The following is a 20,072-nucleotide window of genomic DNA, read 5'->3' on the forward strand; positions in this document are numbered from 1 at the left end:
CCTGAGCTTCTGGTTATCATTGAAATCTTTTTAAAGACTCACATACAGTTTACTGAAGGTAGTAAATTGATATCTGGTATAAACTTGTGATGTTTCATTCAGTATGCATATGCACATAAACATAACAAATTTGAAATGAAACTCAACACCTAGAAACCTGGATTCTAGGCTCTTTTTGTCATTTCTGAGCTAGGTGACTCTGGGCAGGGAATGAACTTTTCAGAAGCTTCTTTTCCACCTAAAAAAATGAAAGGGAGAAGGACCTAAGATAGACCCTCCCAAATTTTCTTCCAAACATGACAATTTATGATCCCCTAAGAATTCATTTATTAGGCTTTTGGTCAAGATTAAATTAGTCATCAATCCTGATCCACTATTCAGTTGATATTTTAAAGGGCAAACAGAATTATAAGGAAATCTGGACACTTCTTCACAAGGTAGAAAGTGTTCACCTCCATTATCTCTTTTCATTTTCATAACATACCTGCAGAACACTTCCTTATTATCCCCATTTCACAGAAAAGAAAATTGAGATGCAGACGGTTGAGTGACTTGTGCTGGGTAACAAAATCAGAAAATGACAAATGTAGGGGCGCCTGGGTGGCATAGCGGTTAAGCGTCTGCCTTCAGCTCAGGGCGTGATCCCGGCGTTCTGGGATCGAGCCCCACATCAGGCTCCTCCGCTATGAGCCTGCTTCTTCCTCTCCCACTCCCCCTGCTTGTGTTCCCTCTCTCACTGGCTGTCTCTATCTCTGTCGAATAAATAAATAAAATCTTTAAAAAAAAATTTTTAAAAATAAAAAAAAAAAGAAAATGACAAATGTGGACCCCCACGGGACCCAACTTTTGACCCCCGTCAGCACCTCGATGGCCACAGTCAATGCTGGAGATGGGGCCCAGGTAAATGTGATATGCAGACGGCTCCCCCCAGTAGCCTCTGTCCCAAAATGTTTTCTAGGCCGGAAGCCCATAAGTGGCTTTGGAATAGAATACGAAGTAAGGGTTTATTTATCATATCATTTCTGAGTGCATATTTTCTTGAGCATTTATAGATCTGTTTTCCCAAGAAGCTGAGAGCTCCTGATAAAACACGACAGATAATGACAAATGAGCACCTATGTTAGCCTAGCTGGGAGGAGGCCCAGGGACTGTTAACACCCCTCCGGTGAAGTTAATCCCATTTCTTTTAGCCATTTCTTTATTAGTTGATGAGGTCTTACAAAAATGTGCGTCTGTGATGATGTTTTAGCATCCTTGCCTCTAGGAACATTTTCAAATATTCATAAAGTTGCTCGTCTGACCAAAGCTTGAAGCAAAGGTGCATTAAGTATGAATTTTAGTCAACTTCAAATGTGGGTGGTCACAGAGCTGCTGCTGAACTATCCTCACTAATCCTCCTCATCGGTACTCCGGATCGGCAGCGCTGGGTGCAAGTGTGAAGGGGAGCTGGGGAGAAAGGTATTACTTAGGACACCAGGACTCCGAAGGGCAGCCCCTTACGCTTTGATCCTGCCTCTTGACTGACAGCTGTGTGGCTTGCTTTTGGAAAACTGAGTAACTTAAAGGAAACAAAAAACAAAATGAAAAAGGAATTACCAGTCAAGGCCCTGGGAAGGAGAGCAGAGGCTCACTGTTATTGGTCCTGGGTGGCCAGAGACCCACTTCCCACTTGAGTTCCTTATGGCGAAGAGGGAAGAGTACAATCTCAAAAGATGGTTTGGTGCTCAGTGGTGCCTTTTTGGAGAGGCAAACCAAAGGCCGAAACTTGGTTAACTACTAACCCAAGCTCCCTGGTACAGTGAATCACAGTGATTACATCTACAACTAGTTTTGGCGGGGCCCCCACCCTGTAGCACGATGCTAGGAACACAGCTCGAGTACACACACACACACACACACACGAGACACACACGCGCAACTCCAACACCCTCCTTCCCCAACCCAAGCACACACACGACTTCCGTCATCCCAAAGCATACAATCCTTGATGCTTTTCCACCCTTTTATGATTTTGTTTCCTCAAAACATCACTTAAGGAAGTTGACATTATGGCTGTCCTTCTATGTGCAGTTTATAAGCAAGGGGACTTTTTCAAAGGGCGTCTGTAAAAATACCATTTCAAATGTGTGAGGAAGATGAAGTACTTCTCTTTGGTTCTGGGTGGCTTGGACTACCTATGGTGTACTTTGCCTAAGAAACGGAAAATGACAGCCCAGCATTCGCCCACCTGTTTCTGCACGCAACCAAAATAAGCGACCAAAATGGTGCAAATTTCCTGACTCTATTTTAGAATGAGCTCGAGGAACAAATGATAGGCCAAAGTCTTCTGACCCTCAACCCCATAGGGCGGTGCAGTAAGTCGCAGTAGTACTGGCAGCTCAGTCCTGACAGGGAACATCTATGCTCAGGAGGGCCCATCCGTGTCATTGCCACTGAGACTTGTATTCGCTGGAGTCTTTTGGCCTTTTTGCATTATTAACACCCCCCACCCCCCAGGAAAGCTCTGGGCCATAGGTCTGAAAGGAGATAGCCATGTAATCCCACTCAGTACAGATACGGAGAGAGACGGACATCATCCCTCAACAAGGGCAGATAATGCAAACATTTCCTTTTGCAGCTCATTGCTCAACTTTCTGGTCATTTTAACTGGTTATACACTTTCTTGCAATGTAAAAAAAAAAGAAGAAGAAGAAGAAAGAAAGAAAGAAAAGAGAGAGAGAAAGGGAAGGGAAAGAAAAAGTCCTGAAAATAGCAATAGCACAGTAATAATGCTGCCTGGAGTAAAGCTCAGCCTATGATATTCTTTCTCTTTTGTCCCTGCTTTGGGGACATTGAGGGCACTTTGACAGGCATTATGATTACAGAAGATACAAGCTAATGTTGGTTATTCCAGATGTAATTTTGCAATTTCTCAACAGAAATACTGTTGCGTCCCGGATGTAAATGTGACTGTGTCTCGTCCTTAATGTTCTATTACAGGTGATTCACATAACAGGCCGGCTACGACTGAGGGTGTCCCTATCTCACGGGAGGACCGTTCCCAGCCAAATCATGGGTCTTGTGGTTGTGGCTCATGCCCTGCCCCCCCCCACGATCAATGAAGTCAGAATTGACTGCCATATGTTCGTCACTCGAGTAAATATGGACCTCAATATCATTTACTGTGAAAATAGGTACTTTGTTTTTGTTCTCATTTCCTATTGTGTGTTATACATTGGTGAAGGTTGGTGTTTGCAGCAGTCTGAAGGATTTTACTCTCCCAGTGTGGCTCATTACAAATCCTGATCTTATTTTTAATGGCTGCTTGGACTGACACCAAACATGCTTTTTATTTAAAATTCACATTGCTGTCCTGATTTACATTAGGGACCACAATGGAATGGATTGGGATACCCAGGCATTCATATGCTATAATTAAGACCCATCTTGGCCGAGAACCCAAGGAGACAGCAGAGCTAAGACATTCCTGGCAAAATTATGCCGTAAAAGGTATCTCCCGATGCTTCAGTCAGACCCACTTCCTGACTACCGTACGGGCCCAGTCTCACAATGGTCAGTGTTCATATAGGCATTCAGCACATTGCCTTAGCTGCTTGCCGGGCTGCTAGGACACATGACCATAGACTGGGTGGCTTAAACAACAGACATTTACTTCTCACACTTCTGGAGACTGGGAAGTCCAAGATCAAGATAAAAGCTAATTAGGTTCCTAGCAAGAGCCCACTTCCTGGCTTGCAGATAGCGGTCTTCTTGCTGGGTCTTCACATAGGGGAGAGCGAGAGCTCTGGCCCCTTCCTCCTCGTATGCGCACACTAATCCCATCATGGGGGCTCCATCCCCATGACCTCATCTACAGCTAATTACCTCCCAAAGGCCACCCCCCCCAGTACTATCACATTGGGTGTAAAAGCTTCACTATATGAATTTCGTGGTGGGACGAACACATTCAGGCCACACAATACATGTAGGGGGAAAAAAAGAGAGAGAGAGAGAATTTGAGGCCCCCAGAGGGAAGAGGATGAAAAATCTGCAAAACTATTAAATAAAACTTTGTAATCCTGAGGATTCTGCTTTTATAAATTAAAAAAAAAGAAAAAGACTCGTCATATAAACGACTTGACAGTCCTTCCTTAGCACTGAGCTTTGATAAAAGGACTTTTTAACCTCTGGTTTAAAAGTTCACTTTTTCCATTAAGCACAAAGCAAGGGACAAGGAAATGGGACAGTGCCCCCTCAGACCTTTCACCCGCAAGTCACCAGCCCATCATCAGACAGATGTGAAGAAGAGAGAATCGTGGGGCGCGGGGAGAAGAGGGAAGGGGACCCGCGCACGTGTCGGCCACGGGAAGGAAGCTTCCGTGATACCATCCCACCTGCTGGTGCCACGGGCACAATCCCTGAGGCAGTTTTGAGAGGGTGCTTTCGGGCACAGATGACTGTCGGGCACAGATGGCAGCGTGTGCCCACCGAGCCCCGGTAGTGCCTTCGGAGGCGAAATGAAAGCGCAGAAGGGTCAAGCGGCTGGGGGAACTGCCCTCTCCGGGGCCGGGCCGAGAGGGAGACGGCCAGCCTCTGCGTTCAGGCCCCTGGGAAGCACCGAGGACGCTGAGACCGAGTTAGAAGGGCCTACCATTTCCGGTCAGGACTGGATTCAGAGGAAAGAACTCACCGGGAGAAAAAGACACCCGCCTGAGCTGTTAGTGCTCCGTGGGGTAGACGATACCGCGGACCCGTCCCTCTTATTTAATACGTGACTCTAAGGCTATTTTTTTCAAGCTTTGTGGCATTTCTTACGATTTTTTGCAAACTGTGTACTTGGTTATGTGTAAGGCATTCCGGAATGGCAAAAGAATATCAGGAAAGACAGCTGAAATGATTAGCTAGGGTTCGCAAGTGACGATAAAGATCGTTAGCGTCTGTCGAGCACTGAACCACACAGCCGGCAATGTGCAAAGCTCATTACATACATCATCTCGTTTGAGCTTCGCGACAGTTCTGTGAGACGGGTGTTGCCACTGCCTTAGCACCCGCACGCAACTTCGGTGTAGAGAGAAAGGGTAAGTGATATGTCCAAGGTCACAACTGGGACTCAAGATGTGCCAGATTTTTTTTAAAAATAGGCATTTAACTGCATGGGGGCCTTCCTGCACGCCTGGTCACTTTTTTCTACAGAAGTCGGGCTAACTGGTAAGGAAGCAGTCAGACTAACCCCTGAAGGGGGCCTCTCATATCCATGCATCCACTAAGGGACACAGTTCTAGCCCATGAAGCTGTTCGTTCTGATGAAAACTACAGAATGCTGGGGATGGAGCTCCAGCCCCGGGAGGCAGACAGAAACTCTGAGGACCTGTGGCTTTATGTCTTTGAAAACCTACGTAGGGCTCCCTCGATTTAGATTTACTACCGCCACTCCCGCCGAAAACCACAGCCTCGTCGTATTTACCTACTCCCGGTGATTGTCCTATCCCAAAACCCTCGCTTAATTTTCATTCCTGTGAGCACAGATTGATTAATTCTGCTTCATGGACCTGAGTGCCTTATGGTGCCACTCCAATAATTGAGATCATTTTCTGTGACCCACTTTAAGCTTTTTTTCTTTCCTTTAAAAAAAAAAAAAAACTCTTTTCCACAACTCCTTATTAGCCAATACCACACAGCATCATTTCCCAGCTGAAGATGCTAGAAGTTATTTAATAAGGACCCGTGTTAACAGTAACTGCTTATTCGATGTGAGGGCAAAGCATACCTTGTGCGCCAGGCAGGGCGCTCTGTTTATTTCATTTCATTCATTAATCCCCTCACCAGCCTGTGAAGTTGTTTTTACAAACGAGGAAAGTGAGGCTCAGCGTACAAGGTGCCGTCAGGATTCTGATCCTGATATAGGCCATCGGACTGGTCTGGGGCTCTCTACACAGATATTAAGAGGTCTCTGGACACGGAGCTGGTCACGTTCGCCGCGGTTAACAGGAGCTGGTACATAGGAGTGCCTCAGATGGTTTGAAGGATTTCGTTCCAACAAAGCATAAACTGAAGCACATCTTCCCTAAAGTACGACTGGCTTTTTCCCCAGCATCTATGGTTCAATTAGGGAATTGCTAAGTAGAAACACAAACCCTCTCCCGGACTCCACAGACCGTTCTCCTCTGCATTCCCTAGGATGCCCGCGGACAAAGCCGACATCAGATGCTTTCAGCGGAGCTGGCACATTTCAGAAACACCAAGGAAGGCCTTGTCGTGACATCCTTGTTCGCTCATTTGCAGAGAGGGGGTGTAAACTGTGCTTGGAAAGCAGCTAATGGTTTTCGGAAAACACCAACTAATCTGCTTTGTACCAGAAAACCATGGGTTTAGAAAACTCTTTATATTGCCCCATTTCATCTCGGCTTACCAAGAATTCTAGTTTGGCCAAAAATCTTATTTAATATTTAATATTAGCTGTCGAGAAATTCACTCACTGGGTAGTATAATTTAATTATATCCCACATTATTCTGGTTTGGTTTGGTTTGCTTTATTTCCCTGCCTTGGGGGTCAGATGGAACTCTCCAACTGTGGTCTCATAGGTTTCTGAAACATGTCATTTCTAAAGACTCACTTCCTATTTGGAGATATCATAAGCCCTAAATGGTAAAAAGCACAGGGACGGTAAAGAGAATAAATTAAACAAAAGATAGATTCTATTCTGGACCGCCCAAAACCAATCTGTACCTGGACAGGGAAGAGGATAATGAGCGTGTTGACATCTTTGTGTAAATCAGGCAGATTCCCCCAACATGTTTTCCAATTTCTGTTCTATTTTTCTGTGCTCCTGCCCGAGGACATTGATGTCTGGACAATCAATGACACAGCCTTACACACACGTACAGCTGAGCACAAGCCTAGAAGAGCTGCTGAAATGGTTTAAAAGTTTCTGTGTGGAATCCACCACAAAGTACGAGTTAAAAGGGCCAGGAGTGAAAGCCGAGCTCCCAGATGACTAAGACTGAAAAAGATAATACCCCCAGGCATCTGTATGTCTCAGCATTTAAATTATATCCCTTGAATGCCAATTTGGACTTTGTGCCAAGAAGCAGTTGAAGCCCTTTTTCATGGAAATACCCAATAGAAGACCAATCTGTTTAAATGAAAGGTGTCTCTAATCATTTGGTATCAACATAACATGTTTTTATTTTATTATGTAACCTTGAATTATCTTGGCCTCTAATGAGGATCTCGCATTGTTACTGATTCTCAATAATTTCCTGGAATTGTGTTGTCCAAATGTGTATTCTGATGCCAAAAAAAAGAAAAAACCTGTCTCATTAAACACAGTTGCTGGGTCCAGCACATTTCCTACTTTTGAAAAAGTCCGATATCCGTGAAAGAAATGATCTTGTCTATCCGTAAGGGCTTTCCCTTTTCCCTGGCGGGTACCCCAGTATAACAAAAACTGTAAAGAGACTTGTTTCTAAGCCATTTAACAATTTCTGCACTTCCCCCCTTCTGAATTCCGGCCTGTGTTCTTCTCTCTGCAGGATCAGTGATTACATGGACCTGACCCCTGTAGACATCGTAGGAAAGAGATGCTATCATTTCATCCACGCCGAAGACGTCGAGGGCATCAGGCACAGTCACCTGGACCGTAAGTACCCCTGGGCGTGCGAACAGCCTGGCTGGTGTCCTCTCTCTCTGATGCTTGTTTGGTTTCAGCGCTGATCGCCCCCTTCATGTCTCGTGCATACATGTGAGATGACCGTGCGCGCAGAGAGAAACAGTGAGACAGAAATCACTCAACTCGTGTTGGAATTCGATTGAAAGTTGGAACTCAGGTCCAGAGAAACTGCTGGATCTTTAGGCCCTTGCCCGGGATTTTGTGCTCGCTTGTGCTCTCTCTCCCATAAAGTGATGGGGGAAGCGTTGCCTTAAGTGCTTTCTTGACCCTTTTATTTTCTAGAGAGTGAGATCCACTCTGAAATTTGTGGTCTCTGTTTCAAGATCTATGTGGGAGAAGACAAGTTCAAATAGACCAGCGCCTATAGCAATTCCTACTTGACTGACCGCAAAACTGGGGCAAGGGGAAGCCGGGGCATAGGGGCAGAGCACATGGTGTGGACACAGCCCCTCTCAAAGGCGACATCTTTTCAGTGTATTTCTGGAAAGGGGGTTATTCAGAGGAACAGACACCTCCATCCCCCAACTGCTGGGAGAGAGAAACTCATCTCAGCTCTCGGAGTCTCATTCCCAGCTCCTGATTCACAAGCTGACCTCCGAGGCGCCTTTCTTGGCATTTAAAGACAGAAGGTCCAACCGTGTTCTGGCCTGGTCTGAGCAGAAACCCACACGAGTGTCCCACACAGCCTTCCCTCATCAAACCCAGTGGGCTGTTGCCACCGTGTGTGGGAGGGCTCTGACAGTCCCGTAAGCCACGAGGCACTGGTCTGCAGAACCTCTTAGGAAGAGGCTGCCCCCTTTCCAACTAGAGGTCCTTTTGACGACCGATCAATAGACTCTTCTTCCTAAAAGATGAGGGCCCAACGAGCTCGTCTTCCTAGAAGGTTCTAAACCCCGTTCTGAACCCCGGTTTTAAATACATGCGAGGTGCCACAAATGAGAAACTCCAGCTTGACGGTCAAGTTTTCCTGTAGCAACACTAGCCAGGTGGCGTCTGTATTTACCTCCTCTCCCCTCTCTTGTCGTGGCTGAGGGGAGCTATCTCAGGTCTTTCCTGCTCTTTGCAGTTATTTGCTCGTTTTAAACTCACATCTTCAAAAGCATAATGGCAAGACAGTCAGCCAGGCAGAGGCTCCAAGTGTGAGCATCTTGTACTTTTTAACCCTGCATTAGCAGCACTGACATGGGACCAAGTTCAGTGTCAAATTTCGTATAGATCACGTCTCCGGGAAAAGGCTGCCTGCAAGGCTGCTCTCTGGCAGACTCGACTCCCAGCAACGAGCGCGTGCCTTGGTATTGCACACCAGGGACTTAGGGAACACACTTGTTGCTGAGAACGAATGGGTGTTGTGCATCACAAAAGCAGATGGCTCTTCAATTAATTGGGGGGAGAAATGATGCTGTTTCCTGAAAAGAAACATCAGGTTCTTTGTAGCTGGGAATTTAGAGAAGATGGAGGAAAAAATCGGGACCTTTGGAGAAAGCTCTGAATATGTTTTTGGACCAATATGTGCCAGAGATCCAGGCTTTAAAAATGAATATATTGTTTCGAGGACACTGTCATGGACCATGTGTGTGGGGAGAGAAGGGTGCTTTTTCATTTTGGAATCTTAATTGAGGTCTAACTTCAGAAACCCGGTGCTGACAAAAAGAACTATGTCATCCTCAGTTATTATTTGGAAAACGTCATGCTATCTCTCTGGGATTTGATTTACAGCTTGAAGAAACACAATTCCTCAGGAACAGTGAGCTAGGGCAGTTCATTTCTTCCCATGAAGCAAAGGTCTCCAACAAATATGTGTGATGCCATTCTTTCCGATCTACTTTTATGTCATTTTCAGTAACCAGAATAATTTGAGAGCGCTGAAAATAAACAACTCTGCCATTCACTATTGTGCTAGTCGCCTAATTTTTCTGGTATCGTGCCAACTAATAAACAGAGAAGGTATGCTTTTAAATTCTGTGATTTTTTTCATTACTCGATATTGACATACTGGCTTTTGCTTTATGATTCAGCCCACTAACAAAGATTGAGTTCACTCTTTCAACTCATACACACGACTTCTAATTTTAAGTTCTTTTAATAACCTCAAACACATGAAAAACAAATAAAATGAGCTGATAATTCTGCACAGTAAAATACACTTCACATATTTAGCTATCATGCTGTGGAATAACTCTGCAATGTCAAGTAGCACACAATTAGTAAAACTGTAGGGGGAGGAAAAGGAGTGTTTTGATCCTGAAGAATTTTGATCCTAATCAGATTGAAATTTCGGCGTTCTTGTAGTGCTTGATATCTTCAATCACACACACACACACACACACACACACACACACACACACACAAATCTAACCGAAGCCAATGTCAGGTTTTGCATTCTGTGACTGAAAGAAAATGCTAAAATATACAAATGCATCTCGCTTTGTACAATAAACATTAACATCATTATAAAGTAAGATTGAGTCTAAAATTGTGTGATGGAATGTCTGATGTTTACCTAATTCTCAAACCAAAGCCAGCCCAGTAACAAAATGACAGAGCATGTAATAAGTCTTGGTTGTGTAAACACTGGGAGAGAAGGCAGAAAGCCAGCACAGCATCTTGCTTGTCCAAGGCCCTAGGCTGTTACTGAAGGATGCCTCGACTGCACCTTCTTGGCAAGAGAAGGTCATGGTGACATAGAATCAGCTCGAGAATAAGATAGAATTCTAAAACAAAGGGATGGTTAAAAAATAAACCACATTCACTATTTAGCTTTTCTTCCTACGGCTATCGGCACAATTCCTGTTTCTGTGCATGAAAGACAGGTTTTAGCCATCTGATAATATTTCTGATATTTTGATATCTGTCTTATGCTCCAGTTTACAGATAAAACTTTAAAAAAAAAAGACTCCGTAGTCTTTGATAACTCAAAATGCTATCTTTTTTTTCTTTTTTTTTTTTTTGTTTTTTTTTTTAAAGGTTTTATTTATTTATTCGACAGAGATAGAGACAGCCAGCGAGAGAGGGAACACAAGCAGGGGGAGTGGGAGAGGAAGAAGCAGGCTCACAGCAGAGGAGCCTGATGTGGGGCTCGATCCCATAACGCCGGGATCACGCCCTGAGCCGAAGGCAGACGCTTAACCGCTGTGCCACCCAGGCGCCCCTCAAAATGCTATCTTTATCACGTATATCTTTTTCCTAGCATAGGCATCTGTAAATCCATAGATGAACTTGTCTCTAGAATAAGAAAAGTAAAAGGGAATCTCAGCTGCATCAGGAACTGACAACTTTCATCAGTTGAACCAAGAACTTTGAACCATTCACTCTCCCACTAAGTTAACATGAGACGCCTGATAGTTCACTGGCTTTCAACATAAAGAATCACTAAGAATCGCATTATCTATACCAACATGGTGGGTGAGTGAAATTATACTGGGGTTCTAAACCCAAGGGGGTTGTAGGACCTCTTCTTTCACACTGTGACCAAAGACATCTGTGATTTTTTTTTTTCCTTACGCCACCTTACTGGAGTCATTGAACCCAATTTCACTGATTCTCTGGGCCGAACTGACCCAATCAACATTTCGAGGTTTGAATTTTCAACTACTCATACAAGCAATTCTTTGAGCATCTTTGCCTATCAGGCTCCAGCTCGCCACTGCTCAGGAGGTGCTGACCTCCAGATGACCGGCCAGTCAGGTCTCCCTCGAGTCTGACGCCCCAGTTAGCTCGAGCATTCGAGAACAACGCAGCCATCTACTACTCTTCCTCTGCTGGTAGCCCAAATACAGAAGGGCGGACCGCGAATGCTAAACCAAATGGAGAAACAGCTTTTGCACTTCTCATCTCTGTCCCTTTTAATTCAGCCTTTTGTCTGCAGAAGTTGCTGAATTTGTCTTGAGATATCCCTGGGGTCCTTTCCAGGTCAAATGAGCAACCCTCTAAAACCTCGACCGACTGACCGAGGGGGCCTTCCCTTCCCTCTGTAATGTTGGGCTCCACTAGCAAGGCTCGAGGCTCTGCAGCTGTGGGACTGTCAAGGAAAGGGAGCCAGGAAGCTTGAAGTGATAGCAGTTTTCCCTTCCTAGGACCTTTCCCAGGATGAAGAAACCCTGGAAGAGTTCTTTCACAAAGACAGAAGGACTTGCAGCTTCTCTGCGAGATCTTGTGGCATTAAAAAGCGTGGCCTAACCAATATATTTGGGGGATGTATAAAAAAAAAAAAAAGTACATTAGCCTCAGCCTTTATTTCTTAATTACAAAATTTTATCCTTCTTCACAAAAGTCATGCACAGCTACCTGGCAGAATGCATCGCACGCTGTTTTGCATCAATAACCCCTACACTTCCCTCCTGAAGGCGTCTCATCGCCAAATGCAAGCCGACTGCTTAATGCAGGACTAATTAGTATATCCCCTTCCAGTCTGCAGGCCCTCCATTGTAATTCCTTCCCAGCTCATTTTTTTCCACAACCGAGCATCAATCAATGTAAGTGCCCTGCCTGCCTCGGAAGCACAAGATGTCCTCCATGCATTTGTCATCTGCCACGCAAACAAAGGGGGAATTTAATTGTTGATCTGGGTCTGCAGCTACCGCACACAGTAAAGGAAGCTGCGGTGGGGGGAGAAAGGAAGCCGCAAGGTTTGGTGGGTGGGCCAAGTGCAAACAGCACAGGGGACTTCTTTCTAGTCTCTGATCTTAGCCCTTTTCAGGGCTGGGCCTTGAGGGATTTAGCTACGACCCAATCATTGGCTGGACTTTTTCCCAAGGCAAATGAGTTTTTCCTCTTCTTCCGTATGAATAGGAAAATGCCCCTGAAAGAAGGTGCACGTAACAGCTACCACGTCAGACTCTTTTCAGAAGCCACGTCGGCCTGCGCCGTGTGCCTGTCCGTTAACCGAAAAAGATTGTCGCAAGGAGACAAAGTCAGGGTTTTATGCAGAAGTGAATGACTGGTATTATTTTCATCTCCCCCCCCCCTTTGGGAAAGTACTGATTTTGGCTTTTCCAGTCCAAAGGCAGGCACAGAGGGAACAGAGAGCAGCCAGGGCCTAACTAGCAGCTGAGCGTCCGTACTCCGCTGCGTTATAGAAATGCCTCCCCAGCTCCCTGAGTCCCGCTCGGCCGTTAACCAGATCCCCAGCGGACCCCCGTTCCGGTTAATGTTTGAGGACTGACTTACACTAGTATTTCGAAGGCGTTCTTGTGCATGAAGTTAGTAAATACAAACAGTCTTAGGGGCTTCATACTGCCCTCCAGCTGGATGAATTCTGTGATTACTAGTGAAATGTAAGTAGCGAATTGGCTCTGAGGCTATCTCAGCCAGTGTTCAAATGAAGCGAGTATGTGATTACTTGATAAAGAGATGGACTTCTTCACAAAGGTGTAAGGTTTTGAACATCAGTGGAGAAAGCTAATGGAGTATAAACAGAGGTAGCAGCCAACTGGTAAGCAAGAGGAGGTCTTTCGTTTGTTTCCCCAGGTTAGTATTTTTCCAGGTACTCGTAGCATGTGTGAATACAAACAGTAACATTTTCCCTGTTCAAGTTCATCTAACGTCTGTGAGTACTTACTGTATGCAAAGCTTTGTGGTATGGCAGGAAGGTTTCAACAATAACTAAGATGTGGTCTGTACCGTCCAGAAGCTTACATGCTAGGAGGGAAGATAGCATGAAAACAACCAATTTTGCAAAGGGAGCATCAAATGAGGACTATTGAGATGGATAAAACACAGAAATCCCAGAGACTGGGGGGGGGGGGGGAGGGGGGTGGCGCAGGGCAACAAGGGAGGGCAAGAAGTTCCAGAGATACCACATCTGCCCTGGAACTTGAAAGAGGATGGCAAGAAGCCACGGTGGCAGGAGATGGGCAGAGGTGAAGGGTCAGGGACATTCCAGGCTTAGAAGAGCATAAAAGGACACAGAATACAGCAACACACCACCTTTCCTCTCTGCCCAGGGAGTCAGCCCTCTGGAACTTCGATGGCATGGATATATTCTAATACAAACCTAATGTAGATCCCTGGGCTTTTCCTTGTTACTATTTCAATTAGTAGCTGCTTTTATTATCATAAAAAGGAATACCTGATATTTGAGAGAAACTAACCCCCATTGCTCTTATAAAACATGATCAGGGAAAAAAAATACTTCTAAGACATCCATTTTTAACCTAATCAGCCGAAATAAAATCAGTTCCATCACCTCTTGTACTTTATACAAGATTAAGAACAAAACGCTAGTATATGTTTTATAACTGCTTTTCCTTAAAACGTTGATTTAATGACACCTTGCCTATCTCAAAAAAAAAAAAAAACGCTCAAACTTTTCCTTGTTTAACACAAATGAGGGGCATAGGGTTTTAATCTGTGTATGTGTTTAGCATACAATGGTTTTTCCATAAATTTAGCGTTAAGGATCAGGTCATTTGAACCTGTTCGTGAACTCCGCATGCCCTCCGGCTTCCTAGAATTTTTGGTGGGGCACGTCTACTAGAATGCATCCAGTTACAGGTGACAGAAAACCCATGACTTAAACTTCTTCTGTAATCATCTTCGGTTTCTCTTCACGACCAAAAGATAGCTGTGGCACTGCGCATCCCCAGTCCCTCACAAGACAACGTCCGGAGTCAGGAAAGAGCCAGTCACTACGTCGTGTTCGTTTTTGAAAGGAAATACTTGCCGGGGCCCTCCAGGAGACAGCCCCCCCCACAAGTCTCATTGTCCAGCATTGCATCAAGGGCCCAAGCCTGAGCTACACACTGGATGCAGTGACCATGCCTGGCTTACATAATCAACGCTTGTCCCCCTGGACTCGGGAAGGTTCCCTGATCCAGGAAGAAGGGCTAGAAGAGCAGCTCCCTTCCCGCCATGACAACTGCAGCTCATACTGCCACAGGGTCTATAGGAAAGTGGTTGGGAGTCGATCCTGAGAGCTCCCAAGGAGCACATGTTCCTCCTTTATCCTTCTTTTCCCTTCTTATTTTACCTACATGAGAAGATGAAGGTTAGCTGACCCTATCTGTGGTCATTGTGTCATAATATATGTAAATGAAACCATCGTGCTGTGTGTTCAAATGCACACAGTGGTGTATGTCCATTATTTCTAAATAAAACTGGAAAAAAAAGGAATGGCCGTGCAGTGGACAAGCCACAGTGACTGCTATCTGGCAGAATCTGACACGTTTTCACAACAAAGTCTTTGGATTTCTGAAAATCTACACAACAGGTGAACAAATGACATTTGTCTGGGCTCCTTAAATTTTCCTGATTTTGCCAAACACTCGTTTCTCTGAACCTATGCCTCACCACTTATAGATTTCTTGTTAAAGATGTTTAGCGGACTTCATAAAATGACCTCATCCAGAAACACAGGATCCACGAGAGATATAAAATAAATCTGAGGCAAAGATCCAACCTCATCCTTCTACCTTTTTTTAGTTCTCCCTACGTTCCAGCTTAACCTTGCCCAGTACTTCATTTTTAAAAGGAGGTGAAGAATTCACACAAGCCAGATCAGACCCCCGTGCTTTAGACCCTCATCCCACTTTCTGTAAGAGTTATCACAGTTATAAGTTTCTTGGTGAAAATTGTTAAGTATCTGTCTCCCAGAGAAAGGGAAATCAAGGTAAGTCCTAGTTTCAGAATGAAGAAAACATCCCCAATAACTCCCAACGAGAGAGACCTCCCTATGGGTCTCACTGTCTGCTCTTTCACCATATTCCAAACTTAAACCAATCACTGGTAAGGGAATGGAATTACGTGACTGAGACGAATAGGCGGACAGGCCCATGACCAATTTTTGCATACTTTGAGATCCCCCAGTACCTGGCACGGGGTAAGTAGGCACTCAAAAGAATATTTATTGAATGAGTGAATAAATCCACCATTTCCCTCATTCCCTAGCCATCAAGTTTTCTCAATTCCCTGCTAAAGCGTTCACTGCTTCCCTTTATATGGCAAATCCCCACCCCCCACCCTCCATCAACAAAGTGTAAGGGCTAAGAAATACCCTGTCCTTAACTGTTTTAGGTCAAGAAGGGTGGGAATGAGTGGTACAGAAACTCCGGCTGAACTGAAAACAGCTCGAAAAAAAATCTGAGATCTCGAATGTCACTCATGCCGACCATCACTGGTTTTTCCCATCCTAGAACATGATACCATCAGTGTTTAAAGCCTTGGTCTCCAATTCAGTACGTTATCACGAAGAAAAGAGGAATTTATTTTTTAAACTTAACAAATTGATGTGTCCTAAATCAATGAAAAGTTTTCTGCATGATTCAATATTAGCAGTTAATAAAAATCTATCAATTGGCAGTGGTATAGGAAAAAACCTCTTCTGAGGTTATAAATCACACAGATAGCGATTCAAGCAGGGCCTGTCATTAGCGTATTAGGGGGGAAATCCATAGATGATGCATAGTCATTCACAGAGCATCCACAGGTCTTCTGTCCTCAAGCTCGTAACTCACGTTGAGTATCAGATATCATTAAACTTTACCAAATATTGCTCGGCCCATAGATTCACACAAAAACTAAAAACCAATTTGTGCATGCCTGCTATTTAGGACATCCAGCTCACTAATTGCAAAATCTATAGGAAAGTCTGCGCGGCATCAAAGCCTTGGTTGATCCTATGAGCGGCTCTAAATGAAAAACTGTCTGTACTGCAAGTAAATAAAGCCCTCAATGCACAGTTTCTGCCTCTAATGCTGTTTCTCCTGTGGGTTTTGAAAATGACCTTCCTGTGAGCATCAAGGACTATAACTTTTAGATAAAGAAACTTGTTCCTGTTTTAAGTCTATGTCAGGTTCATTCCCCTATAGCCCACAGTTTTCAAAAGCAGAGGAAAAAGTAATCCAGAATTAAAAAAAAAAAAAAAAAAAAAAAGTCCTGTTTCCAGAATGAAGTTCCCTGTCAGCCTGCCTTGGGCCTTAGGTGGAGAAGCAGAGATTAAAGAGCCAGTATTCTTTTTCATGTTTCATCTGCCAGTTTTGTGAATGTAGAGAGAAAACCAGTGGCTCCAGCTAAGCACCCAACTGTGGTATTAAGTAGAAAGGTGTGATTCTGGCACACTCGCCCCTTACTTGCACGCTCTCCACATTAGTGGGTTCAGAAATACTTGAGTTCCTGAGAGAAAGCACCCCCTCTCCATTCTCTGCAGCCACGGCTGAAGGTACCTCCCGGAGGGGTGAATGGCGGCGCAGATGCGTCCTCGTATCGCCATGACGATAATGAAGCTCTTTGTTCAGCTGGGTGAATGTGAAGTGTGCGGTCTCCGATGAGCTCACCATTTCCTATTTATTCTATACTTACCTGAATACGCCAAGTATTGCAGCTTTTTAATGCATATGCAAACCCCTAAAATGTCCTTTTGTGAGACACTTCGCTAAAAGACCGCTTTTGATATGTGTTCTCCATCTCCTCTTCAAACTGAATTAGACTGCTTCCTTCTTTTTAAGACACAAGTAACTCACTATTTAGAATCTTTGGCTTTGATTTGGTAGAACAGCCCCAACAGGAAGAGACCATGTTCTCTTTTTTTCTCCATATTTCTGAAGGCAAACTTGTACTGATTTGTTTTGATTTACTAACAGAATTATGCTCCTGCCACAGACACAGGCTTCCTTTATGTCCTTTCAATCATCGGTCTATTTCTGGGGACAAAGTTTTCCCAAGGAAAACGGAAATCCCTCTGTGGGTGACTGTGCGCAGAGCCACGGACGTGTGCTTCAGCAAGAGTTCATCAGGGTGAGGAGGGCAGGAGTTCTCCTCCGCAGGCAGGACATTTCTTGGATGCCTACCACTAAGCTCAAACCAAGAGGCCAGGTGACATTTCTAAAAGCTATTCAATAACACCGAGCATCCAGTCTTTTGTGGGGGAAGTGTGTCTTTGACGTAACCGCTCACATGTCCTAAGATGGAAGGAAGCTCCCTGTGGTTTTCTTTTGACTGAATTGTATTGGTCACTCCCTTCACAATGGGGGGGGGGGGATTTTGATTCCAATAGCCAAAAATTGTCAGATGAGCAGAACTGGAACAGTTCAACCAGGAGGATTTACATCTCTGTTACATTCTTCTCACAAATGTGGGGTCACCTCTGTCCTCTGAAGAGCACAGCCTGTAATTCAAAGGCACCTTTAGCTGGCAACGCGGGGTGGAGCTGATGACAGCTTCTTGGTTCTCCTCAGAGGAATAGCAGCCAAGAACAAATTGGTTACGCCCTAGACTTCAGACTAAAACAAGTTCTCGCGTGTAGCAGAGGCGCTCAGAAAGGTACCTGGGACTGCTCGAGATGGTCAGTGAACCTGGGACACAGGGATCCACCCTCCCGATATCCTCACGATTACCCTGTATGATCTCAGTAAAGGCCATCGAAATGTTGTGAGAGCCTTCAATAAAACTGATTCCTACGGCACGACCTAAAAGACCTCATTCTAGATATGTTGTGATGTGACCGGTGAATCCAGTGAGGGGCACACGGGCCGCTCTACCAAAACTTTGGGACACCAAAAAGGAAACTTTGAGATAAATCTAAGAGAAGATGCCAGGTTATGTGTTGAACGTACTCAGACCGTGTCACGGTAGAAAGCTAAAAATACGACCCACACATCAGTTTGCTTTCTCTGCTTCCTCTCTTTAGCGTTTGAGCACATTGTTGTGAACGTAGTCTGCAGCTCATTGGTCTGATGATTATGCATCTCTTTCCGAGGGACAATTAGCTATTTTTTAAGGACTTCCATATCAAGTAACTTACATCATGCTTTTTTCGGATTTTCCCCACAAAGGGGATTTTAGGAAATTGCCTGACACAAACATTCTCTCGTTTCTCTCCATTATCTAAAGCTAAAACTCACAAATAAAAACAACAGCCACTGGATTAAAACGAAAAAGTTTTTGTGTTTTTTCAAGTTGTCTAATTTATTACAAACTAAAAATCCCTTTCAAACTGGCACCAAGGTGGCTTTTCTTCTTGAGCTGATTAGGACCACATGAGCTCAGGAAAAGCTGTCAGATCCTGCCTCTGGCGCAGCTGGAATGATCCAACTGATTTGCCAGTATGATTTTTTTTTTTTTTTTTGAAGAAAGAAGCTTCATCCCAAAGTCATAAATTTATATTCTAGAACCCCAAGCAGAAATTATTCCTTGTTCGTTTTAAAAGAAGCAAAATTCCACTGTGACTTCTTTTTATGGGATGTCAGAAACAACGAGGGCAGTATTTTGGTCCCCACGTCCTGCTGTCGTGGAAGCTAACTCAGTACCTTCTCTCTCACTGTCTGGCTTCCCACTGACACATGGAGGTCGCGTTCAGAAAATACTAGTCCTCAGGAAAGAGCCCAGATCGGCGTCCAGGCCAGAATGTACCTTCACCTCTTCAGAACCGTGTGTCAGGCTGGCCCAGGGCAAATGAAGGGATGAGGTGAAACTTGTTTTGTCCCACTGACCTCGACGGGCTCCCAGACCTGCTTTGTGGCATTGACCAAAGCAAGTTAAGGCACTCGGGGAGCTGCCTGACTCCCCAGGGAGCCTGAGGGGGCCCCCTTCCTCAGCAGTCCTTCCACAATCACGTGACAGGAACACGCAGCAAGCCTGCCTCTCTCAGGTAGGTCTCCTCTCTTTGCTAGATGGCCCTTGGCCTGGGTGATGAAGAAGGCTGCATTATGGGGCCCTAATAAATCTGTATTTATTCTCGGGAAACAGAGTCATGTTGCCTTAGCTCCAAAAGACGACACCACATGAGTCTTTCAGTCCCTTTCCCGGCACATACGTGGAGCTCACGGAGGAGGCCGATGTTTTGCTAGCTATGCATTTCAGAATTGAGATTTTCTTTGTTTTTAAGTAAGAGAAAGTATTATAAGGAATGGGCAGGAGGGGGGATCCTTATGTTGATTCTGCAAATTCTAACTTAACTTTAAAATTCCTTTCTCACTTTTCCCCCTTTCTATGCACTGTATCCTGGGGATAATTCTTTTTTTTTTTTTTTTAATTTTGCCTACGTATGGTCAAAGCCCAGCCCGGAATCCCCCGCCGGGCTGGGCTGATCTGGTCTACCATCCCAAGTTTTTCTTCCTGTGAGACTCCAAAAAGGCGCCTCTTCGTCTCTGCCCTCGTTAAAAAATACTAGATCCATTTGCAATCGTTCCTTAGTCCAGAGACAGAGCAGACAGAATTATACACCAACCGCCAACTGGGGCGCGCTAAGTTTCTCTCTGTGAAAATAGTGGGCAGAATTTCATAACCCGTCCTTCCTCTATTAATAGTTAACCAGGTTGAGAGGATTTGAATAAAAGCACATCTTGTTGCATGCAACAGCGGTTTGACAGAGGAGCTGTACGGCAGAGTTAGTATTTTACTGCTTTCAGCTTCACCACGCAGTTTTGTAGCCTGGGAAGCCGCGCGTGCAGAATGGCAGAACTTACAATTGCCTACAAAAGGCGAGTACAA

The 20,072-nt window shown here is 44.7% G+C and overlaps 1 protein-coding gene across 1 annotated transcript in view; it reads left to right on the forward strand.

Moving 5' to 3' along the window:
* Positions 1 to 20,072, forward strand: part of NPAS3 (neuronal PAS domain protein 3) — a 711,295-nt gene that overhangs the window by 682,214 nt on the left and 9,009 nt on the right. Inside the window, exons 8-9 of the mRNA XM_008710429.2 lie at positions 2,980 to 3,173; positions 7,513 to 7,619. Of these exons, the coding sequence (XP_008708651.2) occupies positions 2,980 to 3,173; positions 7,513 to 7,619 (301 nt within the window). The remainder of the gene's footprint in view (positions 1 to 2,979; positions 3,174 to 7,512; positions 7,620 to 20,072) is intronic.

This window comes from Ursus maritimus, unplaced genomic scaffold (assembly GCF_017311325.1).
Source record: "Ursus maritimus isolate PB19 unplaced genomic scaffold, ASM1731132v1 scaffold_36, whole genome shotgun sequence".
NCBI lineage: Eukaryota > Metazoa > Chordata > Mammalia > Carnivora > Ursidae > Ursus > Ursus maritimus.